Source organism: Nomascus leucogenys, unplaced genomic scaffold, assembly GCF_006542625.1.
Source record: "Nomascus leucogenys isolate Asia unplaced genomic scaffold, Asia_NLE_v1 000856F_79385_qpd_obj, whole genome shotgun sequence".
Classification (NCBI taxonomy): domain Eukaryota; kingdom Metazoa; phylum Chordata; class Mammalia; order Primates; family Hylobatidae; genus Nomascus; species Nomascus leucogenys.
The window spans coordinates 993-25,385 of NW_022097873.1; the positions used below are offsets into that span (position 1 = coordinate 993).

The 24,393-nt window shown below is 38.9% G+C and overlaps 1 protein-coding gene across 1 annotated transcript in view; it reads left to right on the forward strand.

Moving 5' to 3' along the window:
* Positions 1 to 7,058: 7,058 nt before the first annotated feature.
* Positions 7,059 to 24,393, forward strand: part of LOC100586227 (bromodomain testis-specific protein) — a gene marked incomplete at its 5' end in the record, with an annotated part of 41,136 nt that continues 23,801 nt past the window's right edge. The window contains 9 exons of the mRNA XM_030809137.1: positions 7,059 to 7,231; positions 7,836 to 8,186; positions 8,954 to 9,082; positions 10,337 to 10,525; positions 11,733 to 11,905; positions 11,979 to 12,268; positions 12,358 to 12,471; positions 12,720 to 12,851; positions 24,016 to 24,077. Of these exons, the coding sequence (XP_030664997.1) occupies positions 7,059 to 7,231; positions 7,836 to 8,186; positions 8,954 to 9,082; positions 10,337 to 10,525; positions 11,733 to 11,905; positions 11,979 to 12,268; positions 12,358 to 12,471; positions 12,720 to 12,851; positions 24,016 to 24,077 (1,613 nt within the window). The remainder of the gene's footprint in view (positions 7,232 to 7,835; positions 8,187 to 8,953; positions 9,083 to 10,336; positions 10,526 to 11,732; positions 11,906 to 11,978; positions 12,269 to 12,357; positions 12,472 to 12,719; positions 12,852 to 24,015; positions 24,078 to 24,393) is intronic.

The window sequence follows — 24,393 nt, forward strand, 5'->3', positions numbered from 1 at the left end:
TTCACCATGTTAGCCAGAATGGTCTCAATCTCCCTGAGGTCGTGATCCGGCCTGCCTCGGCCTCCCAAAGTGCTGGGATTACAGGCGTGAGCCACCGTTACCTGGCCCTAAAAATATTTATCTTTCGTGATTGTAAATGTTTATAAAGTATATAGTTAAGTGCCTGAGATGTAGGAGGCTTGTAATAGGTTCATGGCAGGGTTGATTTTTTTTTTGAAGGTTTTATTGGTACTAATATATGCTTTTTTTGCTAATAGATCCTTAAGGTGGGTCATAACTTACAGCGCTTTAACCAAATCTATGAGATATTCAGATATTCACTGCATTATTTAAGTCCTTATTCTTATTTTAGAAAGGTTGATCTAATGTGTGACAATGTGAGACCTAGGCTTCTACAAGAAGATTATATAAGCCCTTGTGAGGTAGATAATACATAGATCAATATGGTATTTAAATTCTAAAACCAACGTGCTAATTGTTGCTGATTAAATTATTACCCTTAGCAAGATAAAAATTATTATTTTTTCCATTTAATGTTTGCAAGAAAGTAAAAATTATTGATCTTTTATCTGAGGGAAACATGCTCTTAACAGTTACCTGAGCATCTGAAACAAGTAGCTACAACTTAACTTTCAAGTGTTTAAGTTTTTTTTTGTTTTTTTTTTTTTTGAGACAGAGTTTCACTCTTGTTGCCCAGGCTGGAGTGCAATGGCATGATCTCTGCTCACTGCAACCTCTGCCTTCCAGGTTCAAGTGATTCTCCTGCCTCAGCCTCCTGAGTAGCTGGGATTACAGGCGTGTGCCACCATGCCCAGCTAATTTTTGTATTTTTTAGTGGAGATGGGGTTTCACCATGTTGGTCAGGCTGGTCTCGAACTCCTGACCTCAGGTGATCCACCCGCCTTGGCCTCCCAAAGTGCTGTGATTACAGGCATGAGCCACTGCACCTGGCCTACATTTAAGTTTTTTGTTAGAAATAAAACTTGAAAAAAATTACAAGACAGTGCATTATGGAAAAAAATTAAGACTGCATTATGACATGTGTCAGATGAAATTACAAGTAATATATGCTGTGTTTCAAAGAATGAGAAATTTTATTTCGAGACAGGGTCTCATTCTGTCACCCTGGCTGGAGTGCAGTGGCACTCCACGATCAGTTCACTGCAGCCTCGAGCGCCTGGGTTTAACGGTCCTCCCACTTTAGCCTCCCAAGTAGCCAATATTAAAGACATGTGCCACCACACCCCCCAGCTAATTTTTTTGTTTCTTACAGAGGTGGGGTCTCATTTTGTTGCCCAGGCTCATCTTGAACTCCTGGCTTCAAATGATCCTCATGCCTTGGCCTTCCAAAGTGCTAGGATTACAGGCGTGAGCCACCATGCATGGCCAAGAGTGAGAAATTGATATGTGATGTGTGCTAGTACATTTTGTATCGCTATAAAGAAATACCTGGCTGGGTGTTGTGTCTCATGACTGTAATGCCAGCACATTGGAAAGTCAAGATGGGAGGATTACATAAGCCCAGGAATTCAAGACCAGCCTGAGCAGGATAGGAGGACCCTTTATAGAAAAATTTGAAACTTTGCCAGGTATAGTGGCATGCACCTGTAGTCCCAGCTCCTCAAGAGCCTGAGGTGAGAGGATTGCTTGAGCCCAGTAGGTTGAAGGTGCAGTGAGCCATGATCACACCACTGCAACAGAGTGACAGAGGCAGACCCTTTCTCAAAAAAAAAAAAAAAAAAAAGAAAAGAAATAAATACATGAGGCTGGGTAATTTACAAAGAAAAGAGGTTTATTTGGCTCATGGTTTTGCAGGCTGTAGAAGTATGGCACCAGCATCTGCTTAGCTTCTGGGCCTCAGGAAGCTTTCAATCATGGTCAAAGGCAAAGAGAGAGCTGTTGTATCACATGGCGAGGTGGGGGTAGGGAGGAGGTGCTCTTTTAAGCAACCAGATCTTGTGTGAACTCATAGAGTGAGCACTCCTTCATTATGTCGAGGACAGCACCAAGAGATTTATGAGGGATCCACCCTCATGACCCAAACACCTCCCACACCAAGACCCACCACCAACATTGGAGGTCACATTTCAACATAAGATTTGAAGAGAACAAAACATCCAAACCATATCACGCTGGAAAAGTTGGGAAAGGCTTTAGAGGTGATATAAGTTATGTTTGACCTCAAAGGATAGGTGGGATTTGGCTTCAGAGTGAATGTCTAAGTTTAAAAAACTTTTGACAGAAGCATTCCACTACCAGAGTCATGTCTTTGTTAGTCACAGTGGTAGGAAAATTGTCATATGATGGTAGCTAGTTTAAAATAATGTGGTTACGTACATGTTGATAATTTATGGCAAAGAAAACTTGGTGTTAAACTGATAATGTTGATTGAGCAAATACTTGAGTGCTGATTATGTTCCACAACACTGTTCTGTGCTCTTGAGATATTATCAGTGAATAAAACAAAAACTTTGCCATCTTGGAATTTATATTCTAGTAGGAAGTGAGAGACAAACATGACAGATTCCGTGGAGGCATCATTGAGAAGTGAAGATTTGAAAGAAGAACATTCCAGCTAGAGGAATCAGCTAGAGCAAAGGCCTATAACAGATCCTTTCCTCCTCCATCACTTTGAGCCAGTGCCTTCATTTGTGAACGGATCTTGCCATCTCAACCATTTTATTCCTTTGGTTATCTCCCTTTTTTCTTGGATAATTAATCTCTCCTCCTCTATGGGGTTAGTCTCATTACCCTATAAACTTGCTCTAGTATCTCATCTTTAAAATACTCCTTTATCCATATCCTTCCAGCTATTGTTCCTTTTTTTTTCTTTCTTTCTTCCTATATACTCATGTAGTCTCCTTAGCACAAGTTCTAGCTTTAGTTCACCACCAAAAACGTTTTGTCAGTCAGGGTCACTTGTAGTCTTCATGCTGCAAAATTTAAGTAGTGTTTTTCTATTCTCATTTTATTTGACTTCTGTCAGTATTTACCTTAGGAGACTACTGTGTCTTTCTTAAAATGCTTTTATTTCTTCGTGCACACACTAATCATGTGGACTTACTTCCCATTCTATAGTTCTCTTGACCTGGCTGGCTACTTCTTACCTTTATAGTGACATCTTGATTGTCAGCTTTAGAGAGGGAGGCCTTCCTTGGCTACCCTCTCCATAATAGTTCTCTACCTTAATTTAGTCAGTAACCTGTATATTTCCTTCCTAACACTTAGCATCACTTGTACTCAGTTTGATTACTAATTTTTTGTCTGTTTCTTACACTAGACAGTAAGCTCCAAGAGCAGATACTATGTCTGTCTTGTTTATTTTTGTGCCCTAGCACCGAAAATGGTGCCCAACACATAATAGGCATGCAGTAAATATTTACTGTGTTTCTCTCATGTACCAAGTACCGCATTAGGCACAAGGGATTTAGGCGTGACCAAAACAAAGTCCCCTTACCCTCACAGAGCTTTTTATTCTTGTGAGGGATAGAGACAAAATTAAATAATTGTAACAGTTCCTCACTATGCATATCTAATTAGCTCCTGAGTTCAAAGAGCAACAGTTGGAATATCAAAGGATGTGAGATTATCTGAATGTATTTGATTGCTAAGTTTCAGAGAGTAGTGACAACTCAGATATTGAGGAATATCACCCCTATCTTAAAATACATTCAAATTTACTTAGTTCCTGAGTTTGTTTTGCAAGAATTGAAGAGCCAGAAATAGCTATATGTTGTATATCAAATGTGATAATGGCATGGAAAAAATAAAGCAGAATAAGAGCTAGACAGTTGGTGAGTGGGGATAGGTAGAGCGAAAATGTTATTTTATATACGGTGGTTGAGAAGGTGACATTTGAGTAAATGCCTGAAGAAAATGTTGGAATGAGGTATAAGGATATCTTCTTTTAGGCAAAACAAATAGTCTGCTTCTGCTTACCAAATTTGAGCAACAGTGAGGTAAGGGCAGAGGGAAGTAATAAGAAGTGAGGTTTGAAGTGAGGTAGCATGATGCCTCCAGCTTTGTTCTTTTGGCTTAGGATTGACTTGGCAATGCGGGCTCTTTTTGGTTCCATATGAACTTTAAAGTAGTTTTTTCCAATTCTGTGAAGAAAGTCATTGGTAGCTTGATGGGGATGGCATTGAATCTATAAATTACCTTGGGCAGTATGGCCATTTTCACGATATTGATTCTTCCTATCTATGACCATGGAATGTTCTTCCATTTGTTTGCGTCCTCTTTTATTTCGTTGAGCAGTGGTTTGTAGTTCTCCTTGAAGAGGTCCTTCACATCCCTTGTAAGTTGGATTCCTAGGTATTTTATTCTCTTTGAAACAATTGTGAATGGGAGTTCACTCATGATTTGGCTGTTTGTCTGTTATTGGTGTGTAAGAATGCTTGTGATTTTCGCACATTGATTTTGTATCCTGAGACTTTGCTGAAGTTGCTTATCAGCCTAAGGAGATTTTGGGCTGAGATGATGGGGTTTTCTAGATATACAATCATGTCATCTGCAAACAGGGACAATTTGACTTCCTCTTTTCCTAATTGAATACCCTTTATTTCCTTCTCCTGCCTGATTGCCCTGGCCAGAACTTCCAACACTATATTTAATAGGGGTGGTGAGAGAGGGCATCCCTGTCTTGTGCCAGTTTTCAAAGGGAAAAGTTTTCAAACTATACTACAAGGCTACAGTAACCAAAACAGCATGGTACTGGTACCAAAACAGATATAGACCAGTGGAACAGAACAGAGCCCTCAGAAATAATACTACACATCTACAACTATCTGATCTTTGACAAACCTGACAAAAACAAGAAATGGAGAAAGGATTCCCTATTTAACAAATGGTGCTGGGAAAACTGGCTAGCCATATGTAGAAAGCTGAAATGGATCCCTTCCTTACACCTTATACAAAAATTAATTCAAGATGGATTAAAGACTTAAATATTAGACCTAAAACCATAAAAACCCTAGAAGAACACCTAGGCAATACCATTCAGGACACAGGCATAGGCAAGGACTTCATGTCTAAAACACCAAAAGCAATGGCAACAGAAGCCAAAATTGACAAATGGGATCTAATTACACTAAAGAGCTTCTGCACAGCAATAGAAACTACCATCAAAGTGAACAGGCAACCTACAGAATGGGAGAAAATATTTGCAACCTACTCATCTGACAAAGGGCTAATATCCAGAATCTACAAAGAACTCAAACAGATTTACAAGAAAAAACAAACAACCCCATCAAAAAGTGGGCGAAGGATCTGGAGAGACACTTCTCAAAAGAAGACATTTATGCAGTCAACAGACACATGAAAAAATGCTCATCGTCACTGGCCATCAGAGAAATGCAAATCAAAATCACAATGAGATATCATCTCACACCAGGTAGAATGGCCATCATTAAAAAGTCAGGAAACAACAGGTGCTGGAGAGGATGTGGAGAAATAGGAACACTTTTACACTGTTGGTGGGACTGTAAACTAGTTCAACCATTGTGGAAGTCAGTGTGGCAATTCCTCAGGGGTCTAGAACTAGAAATACCATTTGACCCAGCCATTCCCATTACTGGGTATATACCCAAAGGATTATAAATCATGCTGCTATAAAGACACATGCACACGTATGTTTATTGCGGCACTACTCACGATAGCAAAGACTTGGCACCAATCCAAATGTCCAACAATGATAGACTGGATTAAGAAAATGTGGCACATACACCATGGAATACTATGCAGCCATAAAAAATGATGAGTTCATGTCCTTTGTAGGGACATGGATGAAGCTGGAAACCATCATTCTTAGCAAACTATCCCAAGGACAGAAATCCAAACACTGCATGTTCTCACTCATAGGTGGGAATTGAACAATGAGAACACATGGACACAGGAAGGGGAACATCACACACCGGGGCCTGTCGTGGGGTAGGGGGAGTGGGGAGGGATAGCATTAGGAGATACGCCTAATGTAAATGATGAGTTAATGGGTGCAGCACACCAACATGGCACATGTATACACGTGTAACAAGCCTGCACGTTGTGCACATGTACCCTAGAACTTAAAAGTATAATAAAATTAAAAAAATAAGAAATGACGTTGGAAGGAGGGAAGAAGTACGGAGAAGAGGACAAGCAGATCGTACACATGCTATGAGCAGTTTGGATTTTACTTAGCGAGATTACAAGCCGTCACTGATTTGAGTTTTAAAAGATCACTTTGGTAGCTGTTTTGAGGATAGACTATAGAGTACCAAAGCAGAAGAAAGACCTGCCTGGATGTTATTGCACTAATTGAGTTGTGCACTGATGATGCCTTGGGCCAGAGTGAATGCCACTTGTGAGAAGTGTTTGGAGTCTAGATAGGAAGATAATGCTAACAGGGTTTGCTGGTGGGTTGGATATGGAGTTTGAGAGACAGTGGAGTCAAAGATGACTTCAAGGTTTTTGTTGTGAACAATTAGAAGAATCGAGTTGCCTTGATGGAAGATTGAACTTTTGAAATAACAGATTTCAGAGTGATATGATCCAAATGTCTTACATCATAACATTCTGTGAGAACAGGGCAGAAGAACGTGACAATTGTTTCTTTGGCAGAATTTTCTGAAGAATATATTGATAAGAGAATCATATTTACATCTTTTGTTCTGTGATGGACTGTGTGTAACAATTATGAAGTCCTTGGATATTTATGCAGAGCATTCTGAAGACCTCACATACTATTGTGTGGTTGGTCTCCAGAGTATCTGAAATTTTTGCTCATGGTCATAGCTACCTGAAGCTAACCCCGCAGCTCTATTATTAGTCTTGGTTTAAGCCAGGTACCCTTTTGAATAAAACTGATAAACCTACCATTAATAACAAATGTTGAAGTCTCCATTATTATATCTAAATTGGTCTAACCTGTCTAATCCTGTGTGTGTAGATTTCAAAATGAAATAAGTATCCTTTGCTTATATTGCTAAAAAGCTGAACTAAATGAAATAGAAAATAAGACAGAAAGTGGTATTTTATACTTTATTCATTCATATATGTGATTCTGGCTCATACTTTTCCAGGCACTCAACAGAACATAGCTGTTTCTTCTGCTAAAGAAAAATCATTGCCCAGCACAACAGAAAAAGTATTTAAGCAGCAAGCAATTCCTTCTGTATTTCCTAAGACATCTATTTCTCCCTTGAACGTGGCACAGGGAGCTTCAGTCAACTCCAGTTCACAAACTGCGGCCCAAGTAAGTTTGTTGTAGTTTTTAAATCATTGCTTTTTAACATTGGATTTTTTTTATGTTAATAGGAAAATTAGTCTTCAGCATCTAGCAATTTTTCTTTTTTAATTCATTTAGCATCTAGCAATCTGAAATAATACTGTTTCCGCCTCTCTATGCATTTTATGAATACAGACCTAAGAGGCTAGCCAAATTTTAGATATTTCTTAGGTAGAATTTGTACTGTTTGGGTATCTTGATAGTAATAATATCAGAAGTTGTTCTCTACATAATTTTCTTTTAAAAATCATATATTCTTGCTGATTTTCAGGTATTCAGAAACTTTTTTTGGTATAACTATGACGTTGATTTTTTACTTTTCATTCATCTTAAGGTTTGCACAAGACATTCTTTGGTATGTGGGAAGATAATATTAGAACTATTTAGTTTGCCTACAAAAGGAAATTAACCTTTAGCAATATTTAATGCATGGATTGACAACAATATGTAAATTATCTATATAAAGACTTGGTGCCAATAATCTTTCCCTTTTTTTCTTTTAACTGATAAGGAACTATTGCTCTGAATATCATCTTAAATATGTTTTTGTTGTTGAATTGTTCTGTTTTAGGTTACAAAGGGTGTGAAGAGGAAAGCAGATACAACAACTCCTGCAACTTCAGCAGTTAAAGCAAGTAGTGAATTTTCTCCAATATTCACAGAAAAATCAGTGACATTGCCACCTATAAAAGAAAATATGCCAACAAATGTTTTGCCAGATTCTCAGCAACAATATAATGTTGTGAAGAGTGTTAAAGTAACTGAACAATTAAGGCACTGTAGTGAGATTCTTAAAGAAATGCTTGCAAAGAAACATTTTTCATATGCATGGCCCTTTTATAATCCTGTTGACGTTAATGCTTTGGGACTCCATAACTACTATGACATAGTCAAAAATCCAATGGATCTTGGAACTATTAAGGTAAATGTTGCCTTAAAAGGAAGAACTTCTTTTTCTTGATTATAAAAGTAATTCATCATTGCAAAGAAATCTTAAAATCTAGAAAAAGATGAAGGAAAGTAAGATCATCCGAGTCATACTACCTGGAGTGAGTCTCTGGAAAATTTAAAAATATATCTTTTTGTTTTCCGCCACTTGAATGTGTTCATGGTTCTAGGCCGGGCACAGTGGCTCATGCCTGTAATCTTAGCACTTTGGGAGGCCAAGGTGGGCGGATCACTTGAGGCCAGGAGTTTGAGACCAGCCTGGCCATGGCAAAACCTCATCTCTACTGAAATATAAAAAAGCTGGGAATGGTGGTGCATGCCTATGGTCCCAGCTACTCCAGAGGCTGAGTCACAAGAATCACTTGAACCTGGGAGGAGGAGAGGTTGCAGTAAGCAGAAATCATGCACTGCACTCCAGGCTGGGTGACAGAGGGAAACTGTCTCAAAAAAAAGATTATATGAAAACACTCTGCTTCTCTGCTTTTGTGATTTTGTTTCAGTTCTCTTTACTTGGAATGTCCTCCTTCCTTATCTCTACTTGTCAAAATTCACTGGATTTTTTTTCAAAGTCTAAAAAATATGAAACAAATGTAGCAAAATTTTATCATTTGTCAAATCTGGATGGTGGGTAATTGTTTTCTGTATATTTGAATTATTTTGTAATATGAACATTTAATATAGGTGCTCAAATAATTATTGAATTGAACTATTTGTGAATCCTGTAGTTTTTCTTTAATTTAGGAGAAAATGGATAACCAAGAATATGAGGATGCATACAAATTTGCGGCAGATGTTAGATTAATGTTCATGAATTGCTACAAGTACAATCCTCCAGATCACGAAGTTGTGACAATGGCAAGAATGCTTCAGGTGAGCCGTTACTTGTGCTCTGAAAGTGTTTTTCCTCTGAACATAGGTGAAACGTTTTTTAGAACCATAACTTAAGAGATAAAGAATAATAACTCCTACACCTCTAAGTATTAAATGGCAAAAACCACAATTACTTTTGCACCAACAAAACAGTTTATGAATTATACTTTTAAAACTGAGAGGGTTGTGTGTTCTGTTTTGTTTTTTTTTTTTTTTTTAGTTCTTGCATCCTTTAGTAGCGAATCTTTTAATGAAGCTGCCCTGCATACAAAGGAAACTGGGGAAATATTAGTGAAGAGGGGATGTAGATATATTATATATAGGGTTGACTAGAGCCCATGTCCCACTGAGGGGACAGTCTAAATGGCTGGAGGTATTAGAATGATCTACCAACTACAGGGCCCTTGAAAGAAGATCCCCTGTGCCAGCCGGGCACGGTTGCTCATGCCTGTACTCCCAGCACTTGGGAGACTGAGGGGGTGGATCACGAGGTCAGGAGATCGAGACCATCCTGGCTAACGTGGTGAAACCCCATCTCTACTAAAAAATACAAAAAAATTAGCCAGGCATGGTGGCGCCTGTAGTCCCAGCTGCTGGGGAGACTGAGGCAGGAGAATGGCGTGAACCCGGGAGGCAGAGCTTGCAGTGAGCCAAAATCGCGCCACCGCACTCCAGCCTGGGCGACAGAGCGAGACTCCATCTCAAAAAAAAAAAAAAAGAAAAAGGAACTTCTATGTTACTTGAGAGGTCTATCTCGCCTGAAAAAAATGGAGAAAAGTTGTTAAGTTTGGCAGGCAGAGAAGCATGAGTCTTTTTTTTTTTTTGATATGGAGTTTCGTTCTTGTTGCCCGGGCTGGAGTATAGTGGTGCAATCTTGGCTCACTGCAACCTCCGCCTCCCGGGTTCAAGCGATTCTCCTGCCTCAGCCTCCCAAGTAGCTGGGATTACAGGCATGCGCCACCACACCTGACTAATTTTGTATTTTTAGCAGACACGGAGTTTCTCCATGTTGGTCAGGCTGGTCTTGATCTCCCCATCTCAGGTGATCCACCCCCCTCAGCCTCCCAAAGTGCTAAGATTACAGGCGTGAGCCTTAATACGTTTGAGTCTTAATACGTTTCTTCTGATATATCTTAAAGGAAAAAACAATTCTGGTCAAAATATGACACTGAAATGTACTTTTTATTAAAAGCTATGATTGCTGGATTAAATAAAAAATACAGAAAACCATAACAAACTAATTTTTCATTATAGGATGTTTTCGAAACGCATTTTTCAAAGATCCCAGTTGAACCTGTTGAGAGTACGCCTTTATGTTACATCAAAACAGATATCACAGAAACCACTGGTAGAGAGAACACCAATGAAGCCTCCTCTGAAGGGAACTCTTCTGATGATTCTGAAGATGAACGAGTTAAGCGTCTTACAAAGCTTCAGGAGCAGGTAGTTGATTGTATTGATACAAATTTTGATAATCTATGAGCTACTAATCTATCAGAAAATTTTTTCTGCAGATTTAAAGCTGGTATAGTTAGATCGCTTCATAACTGTGGCTTTATTTACTTATTGGCAAATTTGTAATGTTTAATAGTTTTTCCTAATCAAATATTTATTGTCATGAAAATCTGTTATTTTTAAAAATTATGTTATCTATTCCTAATCATGAGTGGTTGATTCTCATTGAAATGATTTATGAAATAACCAGAGATATTTTATAGATGAAGTCTTATTTAACATTAACTACTTTTTATGATAAAATGTTAAACTGTTCTGGAGCTCAAGTCTGAAAAATCAATGATTAAAAACTTAAGACCAACCAGGCACCGTGGCTCATGCCTGTAACCCCAACACTTTGGGAGGCCAAGGTGGGAGGATTGCTTGAGCCCAGGAGTTCGAGACCAGCTTGGGCAACACAGTGAGACCACGTCTCTACAAAAAAATAAAAAAGGCCGGGCGCGGTGGCTCACGCTTGTAATCCCAGCACTTTGGGAGGCCGAGGCGGGCGGATCACGAGGTCAGGAGATCGAGACCACGGTGAAACCCCGTCTCTACTAAAAATATAAAAAAATCAGCCGGGCGTGGTGGCGGGCGCCTGTAGTCCCAGCTACTCAGAGAGGCTGAGGCAGGAGAATGGCGTGAACCCGGGAGGCGGAGCTTGCAGTGAGCCGAGATCGCGCCACTGCACTCCAGCCTGGGCGGCAGAGCGAGACTCCGCCTCAAAAAAAAAAAAAAATAAATAAATAAATAAATAAATAAATAAATAAAAATAAAAAAAATGAGGCAGGAGGATCACTTGAGCTTAGGAGGTTCAGGCTGCAGTTAGCCAGGATCACACCACTGCAGTCCCACCTGGGTGACAGAGCAAGACCCTGGCTCAAAAAACAAAAAACTTAAGACCACCTGGAAATGTTATTTATTCTTGATCTGTTGGTAGATGAATATTTAAGTTTATGGGTAGAGCACATGATAGTTTTTGTAATTTAATATATGCCTTTTAAAAATTCAGTGCATTTGTGAAATTAAATAAAAACTTGAAGAAAATGTAATAAGAAATGAATTTCACAAAAGACACTCTTGACTTTGGAGTGGCTTGATTTTTTTCTAGTTTATTTAGAGACATGAATGTTTACAGATTTTTTTCTTTTATCAGCTTAAAGCTGTACATCAACAGCTCCAGGTTTTGTCCCAAGTACCCTTCCGTAAGCTAAATAAAAAGAAAGAGAAGTCTGAAAAGGAAAAGAAGAAAGAAAAGGTTAATAACAGCAATGAAAATCCAAGAAAAATGTGTGAGCAAATGAGACTAAAGGAAAAGTCCAAGAGAAAGTAAGTATCTTTTATTATGATAGCTTATTAAGACAATAACGACAAGTTGGACTAAATTTAGTTTTTGTTACAGTCAGCCAAAGAAAAGGAAACGACAGTTCATTGGTCTAAAATCTGAAGATGAAGATAACGCTAAACCTATGAACTATGATGAGAAAAGGCAGTTAAGTTTGAATATAAACAAACTCCCTGGAGATAAACTTGGGCGAGTAGTTCACATAATACAATCAAGAGAGCCTTCTCTGAGCAGTTCCAATCCTGATGAGATAGAGATAGACTTTGAAACACTGAAAGCATCAACACTAAGAGAATTAGAAAAATACGTTTCGGCATGTCTAAGAAAGAGACCATTAAAACCTCCTGGTATGTATTTCTGCATATTAATAGACATCGGTTTTGTATTTATGTTGGTTTTTGGTTATACTCACTTTCTTCCCTCCTAAATCACACAGCTAAGAAAATAATGATGTCCAAAGAAGAACTTCACTCACAGAAAAAACAGCAGTTGGAAAAGCGGTTACTGGATGTTAATAATCAGTTAAATTCTAGGAAATGTCAAACAAAATGTAGGTGGCAGTTTTTGTATGTATGTATGTATGTATGTATGTATGTATGTATGTATGTAGAGACAGGGTCTTGTGATGTTGCCCAGGCTGGCCTTGAACTCCTGGCCTCATGTGATCCTCCACCTTGGCCTCTCAAAGTGCTGAAATTACAGGCATGAGTGACCATGCCCAGCCTAGGTGGCAGTTTTTAAATGTTCCTGCAACTATTTAATTCTTCTGGCATTTTAATATGTTTCTCTGTTTTGTAGCTGATAAAACGCAACCATCCAAAGCTGTTGGAAGTGTTTCCCGACTGAGTGAGAGCAGCAGCAGCAGCTCATCAGAGTCTGAAAGTAGCAGCAGTGACTTAAGCTCTTCAGACAGCAGTGATTCTGAATCAGGTTAGCTGTCCCCTTAAATGTACCTCTGTTGATGGGAGCATTTTTTTTCCTGTAATATTGATTTATATTTTGAAGAAATATTTGCTACTTACCCAGAATCCATGGTTTGTATATCATGCTAATTATTTAATTGCATGTTGACAATCTTAGTATTTTCCCTAAAAGAGATACTGTGTAAGATGAAACTTCGTATTATATGTATATGACATGTAGGTTTGTAATGCTGAAAAAAAGTTTACTCAAGGAGGGATAGTCTCAATAAATAATTTCAAATCTTAATATCAAAATATATCAGATAATAAAATAATGACCTTTACTTGTTTTATAAAATAAAAGATTATTTGAGAGCACCTTTCACTTTACTCTCCATGATCTATCAGATCACTCTAATGTTGCAAGGGTTGCCATGTTGTGGTACTATGTTCTGAATTGAATAATCCTTTTGAGTTAAGAAACCAGTCATCCTAGAAGCTGTAAATCAGATTTTTTTTTTCTACTTCTTTGGTTTCTTCACTGTAGAATATTTTCTTCCATCTATAGAAAAATGTACTTTAAATTCAGATTCTCAGCTATGCTGAAGTGCCATATTATCTTGTATAGTTTAGCAGTTGTATCAAGCTTAGGTCATTTATGGTTTTTTTGTGCTTTTCTATTAATGATTACATAGTTGATAAGTAATCACTACCCCAAGAATACTGACTTGGCAGTGGTGTTCCATCTTTAGTGACCAAAAGGCAAATTCAGAATTTGGACACTGTTATCCCTAAATTTTCTTTATTTTAAATGAGGTGTTTCTTGTGAGATTCAGTTCTCTTTTTAAAGAAACATCTCACACAGAATATTGTGACATCAGGAATTCTTAGCATTATTAAATGCATCCCTCTTTTTTTCAGTGTGGTAGTATGGTCTGCTGACTTGCAATACATTCTATTTAACCCTTAGTTCTGTTTAGTTTGCATTTATATGGTGCTGATTGCTGTATTTTGTTTTTACATTTCTAAAGTATATAGTGATAAACATTTTTTGGAGAATAAACAGAATTTTTACTTTGGGATTTGTCATACTAGAAAATTTTAAAATGTAGGGCTCTGATTATATAGTATTTATTTGACTTCTAAGCATAGAACAATACTGGAAAAACTTAAGTTGCATTTAGTATTTTCAATTGTAATTAGCATTTGTAACTTCATCTAATAAAGCATTTGTGGTCTAATAAGTTAGAGCACTTTGTCTTTTATTTGTAGGATGAAACTCTTACTGTTCCTGTTAGTTTGAATTATCTAATTATAATAAATGCTTCAAGTATTAGAGGTAAAGGACAATATAATACAGAGTTTTCAATAAAGTACCTTAATTTTAATATGAAGATACAGTATTATTATATGTTGCTTGGAGGAAAGAATGTTTATCATTAACTTGTGTTCTTAAAATAGTGCAATATATATTCTCTGTTTTTCTAACATTCTATCAGAATAATTCAGCCTCAGAATTCAAACCTTTTTTTTTTTTTTTTTTTTTTTTGGAGACGGAGTCTCCCTCTGTCGCCCAGGCTGGAGTGCAGTGGCACGATCTCGGCTCACTGCAAGCTCCACCTCCTGGCTTCACGCCATTCTCCTGCCTTAACCTCCCAAGTAGCTCGGACTACAGGCACGCCCAGCTAATTTTTTGTATTTTTAGTAGAGACGGGGTTTCACCATGTTAGCCAGGATGGTCTCGATCTCCTGACCTTGTGATCCACCCACCTCGGCCTCCCAAAGTGCTGGGATTCCAGGCATTAGCCACCGCGCCTGGCCTAGAATTCAAATCTTAAAATATTGCTGTGTTGAATTTTTATTTTATGGCTGACATTTTTGTTTACTGTCATCTTTTTCAATTAAGAGGAGTTTTAAAATATATAATGTTGAAATCAAAGTAGCAAGTTTTTGTTTTTTTGGTTTTTTTTGAGACAGATTCTCACTCTGTCGCCCAGGCTGGAGTGCAGTGATGTGATCATGGCTTACTGCAACCTCTGCCTCCTGGGTTCAAGCGATCCTCCCACTGCAGTCTCCCAAGTAGCTGGGATTACAAGTGTATGCCACCACACCCAGATAATTTTTGTATTTTTAGTAGAGATGGGGTTTCACCATGTTGTCCAGGCTGGTCTTGAACTCCTGACCTCAAGTGATTCTCCCTCCTTGGTCTCCCAAAGTGCTGGAATTACAGGCGTGAGCCACTGTGCCCAGTCTAAAGTACCAAGTTTTTATATTTGAACCTACATTATGGATAGTGTACAATTTGTGACACAAAGTCAATTTGTCTTCTAATCTGATAGAGTGTGAGTTGTTTATTTTTGAAATTTTAATTGTTTTGTGAACAAACTGCTTTACTGGAAAAACACTTTATATATGTTATAAATTGCAAATGCAAAGACAAATGGGAAAAAATTATATCTTTGCTTAATACTAAATGAAGTAATTGGACCTTTTGTCCTAATTTTTTTTGCCTTTCTCCACATCTTCTAATGTTCTAAATATCAATTTCAGTTGCAGCTGTTATTTTAAAGGCTCTTAATTTCTAGCGTATAAACTAAGAACATTTTTTACTTCCCTGGGAACAACAACACACACACAAAAAAAGCCCTGAAAATTGTGAAAAATAAGCAAGTCAAATCATATCATTAGCAATATCTACTATAAAAATAATTAAAGCACCTACTATTCTTAATTATACCAGTAACATTCTCAAGTAACAGATGGCAAATTCTATGTCAAAGTTTCAAGCATGGGCAGAATGAGGCTATTTACTAAGAAAATTTAATTTATGAAAATTAGGCACATCAGCAAAAGCTTTATCTGCTACATCAGTAAAAATTGACTGGAAATATAAATATGAAAAAATACAAATATGAAAAAATAAAAATAAATTTCTTTTTTTTTTTGAGACAGGGTCTGGCTCTGTTGCCCAGGCTACAGTGCAGTAGCATGATCATGGCTCACTCCTCTGCCTCTTGGGCTCAAGCCATCCTCCTGCCTCAGCCTGCCAAGTAGCTGGGCCTACAGGTGTGTGCCACCACGCTGGGCTAATTTTTGTACTTTTTTTTTGACAAAAAGGTATAGGGTTTCAACATGTTTCCGAGGTTGGTCTTGAACTCCTGAGCTCAAGTGATCCACTCACCTCGGCCTCCCAAAGTGCTGGGATTACAGGCGTGAGCCACCGCGCCTGGCCGGCTTTGATTATTTATTGTAGACAAAAGATATGAATGTAATTGTATTTCTTCAAAATTTTAATAGAGGAAACTTTTCTGAAAGCTTCTGTGAAAAATTATCTTCTAATAGATATTAATCTTTAGTAATTTCTTCTTTTTTTTTTTTTTTTTTGAGATGGAGTCTCACTCTTTCACCCGGGCTGGAGTGCAGTGGTGCAGTCTTGGCTCACTGCAACCTCTGCCTCCCAGGTTCAAGCGGTTTTCGTGCGTCAGCCTCCCAAGTAGTGGAAATTACAGGTACCCGCCACCATGCCTAGCTAATTTTTTTTTTTTGGAGACAGTCTTGCTCTTGTACCCAGGCTGGAATGCAGTGGCGCAATCTCGGCTCACTGCAAGCTCTGCCTCCTGGGTTTACGACATTCTCCTGCCTCAGCATCCCGAGTAGCTGGGACTACAGGCGCCTGCCACCATGCCCGGCTAATTTTTTGTATTTTTAGTAGAGACGGGGTTTTACCGTGTTAGTCAGGATGGTCTCGATCTCCTGACCTGGTGATCCGCCCGCCTCGGCCTCCCAAAGTGCTGGGATTACAGGCATGAGCCACTGCGCCTGGCAATTTTTTGTATTTTTAGTAGAAATGGGGTTTCATCATGTTGGCTAGGCTGGTCTCAAACTCCTGACCTCAGGTGATCTGAGCACCTGGCCTCCCAAAGTGCTGGGATTACAGTAGTGAGTCATCGTGCCTGGTCTTTAGTAATTTTTTCTTAATGTAATTTTCATTTAGTATCTGTCTTCCTGGATTTTCTTATAGCAATTTGGCTACATGCAATTTTTCAAAGCAAGTCAGTCTTTTATAATGTTTGTGTCAGAGATAGAGCTTTAATTACTTTTTTTTTTTTTTTTGTCTTTTTGAGAGGGAGTCTGCTCTGTTGCCCAGGCTGGAGTTCAGTGGAGCCCTCTCGGGTCACTGCAAGCTCTGCCTCCTGGGTTCATGCTATTCTCCTGCCTCAGCCTCCCTAGCAGCTGGGACTACAGACGCCTGCCACCACGCCCGGCTAATTTTTTCTATTTTTAGTAGACACAGGGTTTCACCGTGTTAGCCAGGATGGTCTTGATCTCCTGACCTCATGATCCGTGCGCCTCGGCCTCTCAAAGTGCTGGGATTACAGGCATGAGCCACCATGCCTGGCACTTTTTCTAAAGTCTTTTTTTTTTTCTTTTTCTTTTTTTTCTGAGACTGAATCTTGCCTTGTCGCCCAGGCTGGAGTGCAGTGGCGCAAACTCGGCTCACTGCAAGCTCCACCTCCTGAGTTCACGCCATTCTCCTGTCCCAGCCTCCCAAGTAGCTGGGACTACAGGTGCCCGCCACCATGCCCGGCTAATTTTTTGTATTTTTTAGTAGAGACGGGGTTTCACCATGTTAGCCAGGATGGTCTCCATCTCCTGACCTCATGATCCGCCCGCCTCGGCCTCCCAAAGTGCTGGGATTACAGGCATGAGCCACCGTGCCCGGCCTAAAGTTTTAAATATTATTGACTTCTTATAGTTATACTGTGTTATGAGTTGGTCTCTCTTTACTACAATATCGTTATTCTGTTTAGGTGTGGCAAATGTTTTAAGGTTTAATATCTGAAAAATCTTTGAGTGTTGTAAGTAGTATTGAAGCTATTTATTATTCCACATTACTTAAGTGGTTATCTTTCATCATCCCCAAACTTCAGTTTATGCACTTTTAAAAATATAGACTTAGGTCTGCTTTGAGAGCTTGTTTGGAGGGTCTAGCAGGGGAGCACAGCTACTCGTATACCCTTGACCGATGAACAGTCCTCCTCTATCAGAGAAGGTTCTCTTCTACCAAGTGCACAGCTTCGGGAGGGATGTACATGGAGTGGTGAGGGAGAAAAGATCAGCCAAATCAACCCTTTTATCAATGGGGTGACAGGTGTTGCAGCCAGGTCACCCTCACTTCCTTAATTCTGCTTTGTTAAGTAGGATTGATCACATGGGTGGAACATTAATTTCCAAGGAAAGTTTTATTTAAAAATCTAGCAAATTCACTTAATTCTCATTTTAAACAAGATATTAAATCAGTTTCAAGATAGTTGTAATGAAATCCCAAATCCTTTTTTCTTTTTTTTTTGAGACAGAGTCTCACTCTGTTGCCCAGGCTGGAGTGCAGTGGCGCGATCTCGGCTTACTGCAAGCTCCGCCTCCCGGGTTCACGCCGTTTTCCTGCCTCAGCCTCCCGAGTAGCTGGGACTACAGGTGCCCGCCACCACGCCCCTCTAATTTTTTGTATTTTTAGTAGAGATGGGGTTTCACCATGTTAGCCAGGATGATCTTGATCTCCTGATCTCTTGATCCACCCACCTTGGCCTCCCAAAGTGCTGGGATTACAGGCGTGAGCCACCGCGCCCATCCCAAATCCTTGAAAAATGAAAATGAGAGCTCTATGGACTGGAAGCAGCATGTCATTGCAAATTTTAATGTGATTTGATTTTATTTATCTTTTTGACTGGTGTCAGCATATGCAGATAAGTCAAGAACATTTATTAAACATCAGTATAAATATAAAATATTTTAAAATGATTTTTCATAACTAAAATCATTAAATGTCAGATCAAAGATGTAGCCAAGCCTTGAAAATGAAATCAATTCTAATGCATGTATCTTATGTTGACTAGGCTGTGCTAGTATGCACACATAAGCTATTGAGAGTTTTCTAATGCTCAACAACCTTGGGGTTACCTTGAGTGATTTATAGGGAGGAATATAACTAATAGCTTTAATCCTGTGACTAATAATGATACTGAGAAAAAAAATCAAAAGGAACAGCTTATCAATAGGAGTGCTTTTAATTAAAACCTTATAGGAAATAACTCCAGGAACTGTCTAAATATAAGCTCAGATACTTGATTAGTGTGAAATAGAATTTTTTCAATGTACTTAATTTCAATTTTTACAGAGTTAAACACAAAGAAACTAAATGGTTATGACATCAATTCACTGTTTTTCTTTAGCTGTTTAAGACTTAAAGTGAATTTGTCACTTCATCCTTTGGACTTTTTGCATTTTATCTGATTTAGTGTAATGTTCAGAGAATGAAATTTATAAGTTCTTTAAATAACATTTGTTTCTTTTTTTAAAAAGCTTTCTTAGTTATGGGTGACATCAAACAGGAATAAATAAATTTGTAATTTTAGTACTACCACCTAGGTCTTCTATAGACATGACAAGGATAGGATTTTTTTCATGCAAGGTTTGGAAACCGACAAACTTTGTTCAAGCCTAGATTTTAACTTTTTAGAGGAGGATGATTTAGTAAGTGCAGGAGGTATACAAGGAAAGTCTCTAAATAATCTTTGCCATTCAAACTAGAAAGCTAAAGGTAAATGACTAGAGTTTATTAAATTATTTTAGACTTTCATAAATTTCTCTCATTTTTTTTTTTTTTTTGGAGACAGAGTCTCACTGTTGCCAAGGCTGGAGGGCAGTGGCTCGATCTCAGCTAACTGCAACCTCTGCCTCCTAGGTTCAAGCCTTCCAAGTAGCTGGGCAACAGACATGCACCACCAAGCCTGGCTAATTTTTGTATTTTTAGTAGAGACTGGGTTTCACCATGTTGGCCAGGCTGGTCTTGAACTCCTGGCTTCAAGCGATCTGCCTGCCTCGGCCTCCCAAAGTGCTGGGATTACAGGCATGAGCCACCACACCTGGCCTACCAATCACTTTTCTATAATCTGTCCTCTATAACAAAAGTGTGATTTCTTTTTCTAATTTAAAAGTGTTTGGTAATTATTTCTGCTATATACATTCTGTTTTGTTTTTTTTTTTTTTTTGAGATGGAATCTCACTTAGTTGCCCAGGCTGGAGTGCAGTGGTGCGATCTCGGCTCACTGCAACCTACGCTTCCTGGGTTCAAGCAATTCTCCTGCCTCAGCCTCCTGAGTAGCTGGAGCTACAGGTGCACACCACCATCCCCGGCTAATTTTTTTGATATTTTCTAGTAGAGATGGGGTTTCACCATATTGGCCAGGCTGGTCTCAAACACCTGACCTCATGGTCTGCCCGCCTCAGCCTGCCTCAGCCTCCCAAAGTGCTGGGATTACAGGCGTGAGCCACTGCGCCTGGCCTTGTTTTTTTTTTTTTTTTTTTTTTTTTTAATCAGACTATGTTCCTATTCTACTCTTCAAGTTTTTTAGTTCAAATTGGCTTGCTGATAATATTTAGTATCTCTGGAACATTATCTCAGTGCTTTGATTGGTGATAGGTATTAAGTAAACTCTATAATCAAATCTCTATGATTACAGATCTTTTTTTAGTTCTATAGTTTTTTTTTTTTTTTTGAGACTGAGTCTCGCTCTTTCACCCAGGCTGGAGTGCAATGGCACAATCTCCACTCACTGCAGCCTCTGCCTCCCGGCTTCAAGCAGTTCTTCTGCCTCAGCCTCCCGAGTAGCTGGGATTACAGGCACCTGCCACCACGCCCAGCTAATTTTTGTGTTTTTAGTAGAGATGAAGTTTCACAATGTTGACAGGCTGGTCTGCAATTCCTGACCTGGTGATCCTCCTGCCTCAGCCTCCCAAAGTGCTGGAATCACAGGTGTGAGCCACTGTGCCCGGCCTATGGTTAACTTTTTTTGACAGTTTAAAATGAAAACTTTGGTAATAAAGTTTTATATTGAGTTTTTAGGGGAGATGTGAAATTAAAACATTTATAATTAGAATATATGCCACAGTATGCATTTGTTTAATAGTACATATATTATCCACTTTGATCCTCTTAAGGTAGGTGTATACATGCTGTCATACTTCCCTAGAGAAATTAGTTGGCAATGTGTAAGTTGTCATTATTGTTATCGATTTTATTTATTTATTTTTATTTATTTATTTATTTATTTTGAGACAGCATCTTGCTCTGTCGTCCAGGCTGGAGTGCTGTGGCACCATCTCGGTTCACTGAAACCACTGCCTCCCAGGTTCAAGCGATTTTTGTGCCTCAGCCTCCCAAGTAGCTGGGATTACAGGTTTGCACCACCACGCCCAGCTAATTTTTGTATTTTTGGTAGGGGGGTGGTTTTCACCAGGCTGGCCAGGGTGGTCTCAAACTCCTGCCCTCAGGTGATCAGCCTGCCTTGGCTTCCCAAAGTGCTGGGATTACAGGTGTGAGCTACCACTCCCGGCCTTGTTATCGATTTTAATTGATGTTTGCTAGCACTGATAGAGCTTCTTCACTAATTGAAATATGGTTGTAAGTTTGGTAGTGAAAATATGTATGTTTGTCTTTTAATTTCAAAGGCCAGGAACTTATGAATAAGCATATATGTGTAGTTTTAGTTTATTATGCTCTTAAAAAATCAGTTATATAAGATTAGAATGAGAAGCAAAATGCTGAGAATTTTATGAGGCATATAGTAGGTGTTTTTATTTTTTAATTAAAATTCCTTGATGCCTTTTGCTAATATCTTTAGATTTTGAGGTGCTAAGTTTTTGGGACTTCTAACTCCTGACCTCAAGTGATCCACCGGCCTCAGCCTCTCAAAGTGCTGGGATTACAGGCGTGAGCCACCGCACCGGCCTTGAGGTGCTAAGTTTTATAATAATTTTGAGCTTAGTTTTATATATTAGAAAACTAAAGTGATGCCCTTGAATTTTTTTTTTAGTAGAACCCAATCTGGTATATTTGTGCTAAAGAGTTTATATTGTAGGATAATGTAGTTTTAGGTGCATAGTTGAATAATTTAGATGTATAGATATACATATATGATCATATTAATGAAGTCTTTTTGGTTTTTGTAGTTTTTTTGTTCAAAGCTGAAACCATAATTTCTCCTTTATGATTACGATTATTTTTAGAAAGGGTTTGGCTCTGTCACCCAGGCTGGAGTGCAGTGGTGCAATCTCGGCTCACTGCAACCTCTGCCTTTTGGGTTCAAGCGATTCTCTGCCTCAGCCTCCCAAATAGCTGGGACTACAGGTGCACACCACCACACCTGGCTAATTTTTGTATTTTTTTTTTTTTTTTTTTTTTTTTTTTTTTTGAGATGGAGTCTTGCTCTTTCACCCAGGCTGGAGTGCAGTGGCGTGATCTCGGCTTACTGCAGGCTCCGCCCCCCGGGGTTCACACCATTCTCCTGCCTCAGCCTCCCGAGTAGCTGGGACTACAGGCGCCTGCCACCTCACCCGGCTAATTTTTTGTATTTTTAGTAGAGACGGGGTTTCACCGTGTTAGCCAGGATGGTCTCAATCTCCTGACCTCGTGATCCGCCCGCCTCGGCCTCCCAAAGTGCTGGGATTACAGGCGTGAGCCACCGCGCCTGGCCATAATTTTTGTATTTTTACTAGAGATGGGGTTTCAACTTGTTGGCCAGGCTGGTCTTGAACTCCTGACCTCAAGTGATCTAACTGCCTCAGCCTCCCAAAGTGCTGGGATTACAGGCATGAGCCACCATGCCCTGCCTAATATGTCCTTTAAATGCGAAAGCTACCTGGATGTATATTCTCAATCTTCTCAGTCTGTCTCCTTCTCTTCCCCCTATGCCTAGCCTGCAACACTTAAGTAATACTTAGCTGAGTGACATTAAGAAGGTTTATGTCATTTTAAATACTTGAATTATTTAAATTAAAGGATGTCATTGAGTGGCATTTAGCCATTTTAACAATGTCCAGCATCAAACATTTTAGGAAAGGAAAGAACAGTAACACATCCAGTGGAAACTGATGGCTTTTCAGAAGGCAGAAGGTAATTATTAAAATTAGAATGTTTTAAGTTTGAATAATGTTTGGTGTTGACCATCCGTGGTGTCCTGGAGCATGAAACAAATAACACTCCAGGTGGTCATGAAAGCTGGCTTGTAGAGACTGATCAAGGCAGTTACTACCAGTTTGGTGCTTTACCTTACTGACCCAGGATTGTGACTGGGGAGGATAGCATCAGAAACAATTGTAGGATAAAGAAAGAGAAACCCACTAGCACCCTGTTGGAGAGATCTCTTTTTATGTCTGCTTCTACTGCCAGTGTCAGCTCTACAGTATTTCTAAAGGCAGAGGAGATACTATGAAACCCATTTCTTGCTGTATAGCTGAGGCTGCCAAATAGCTTAGAAGTATTTAATCAGATAGAATCTTTATTATAGAGTTTAGCAAGCACAGCAGACCTTTCCACAGAACTAAAATAGCTTTACTTTTAATAAAAGACTGTATCCTCTCAGATAAATGACATCCCCTTCTCTTATAGTAAATTATTTTTTAAAATTAAGCCTCTTAGGGCTATATTTATGGCTACTTGATAAAAGGTGATTTTAGCATAATGGGTGCTGCTTGTTTGAAACCTTATCTCTGTTGCAACATATTCCTTTTTAAACTGTCAATTATTCAAGCTCTTTACTGTGATGTAACATACTGCACTTTTTGGCCTAAACAATGTAAATTAAAATTTGTGAGTGGATATTTACTCCACTATAGGAAGATAAAGTAATCTTGAAAGCAGGTATCCCTTTAGAAATTTTAGCTGATTCAAAGAGGGTGAAAACCTGTGACTCTAAGGATTTCTTGATATGAGAGGTTGGTAATAAAGGCATTTTTTTGAAATCACCCGTGTATTTCTTTCTTTTTTTGAGACGGAGTCTCGCTCTCTTGCCCAGCCTGGAGTGCAGTGGCGTGATCTTGGCTCACTGCAACCTCCGCTTCCCAGGTTCAAGTGATTCTCCTGCCTCAGCCTCCCGAGTAGCTGGGACTAAAGGCATGTGCCACCACACCCTGCTAATTTTTTGTATTTTTAGTAGCGATGGGGTTTCACTGTGTTAGCCCAGATGGTCTCCATCTCCTGACCTCGTGATCCACCGCCTCAGCCTCCCAAAGTGCTGGGATTACAGGTGTGAGCCACTGCGCCCAGCCCCCACTGTTTTCTAATATGGAAAAATTATAACTTGGTATTTTTTAAGCTAATAAATATTAAAATATTTATGTGTATATATTTGCAGAAATGTTCCCTAAGTTTATAGAAGTAAAACCAAATGATTCTCCTTCTAAAGAGAATGTAAAGGTAAGTGAATTCTTTATTTGTATCTCTGAATTTGAAAAGTATGTATAACTCATGGGTGTAGTAGTAGCTTTCTTTAAAATTGTTTTTAATTTTATTTACACGAAGAAAGTTGTCACTGTTTTTAGCTTATCAACTAAATGTTCAGTGATTTCTTCCTGAAGAAGACCGAATAGGGAAGCTATTTGGCTTCATTTTTCAATAGGATATAACTGTTATATAAGCCAAATGGATAAGCAGAACAAATTCTAGAAGCTTCAGCTTATCCCTGAGAGTCTGAATACAGAGGGATGGCCTTGGTATCCTGAATGAGTGTACA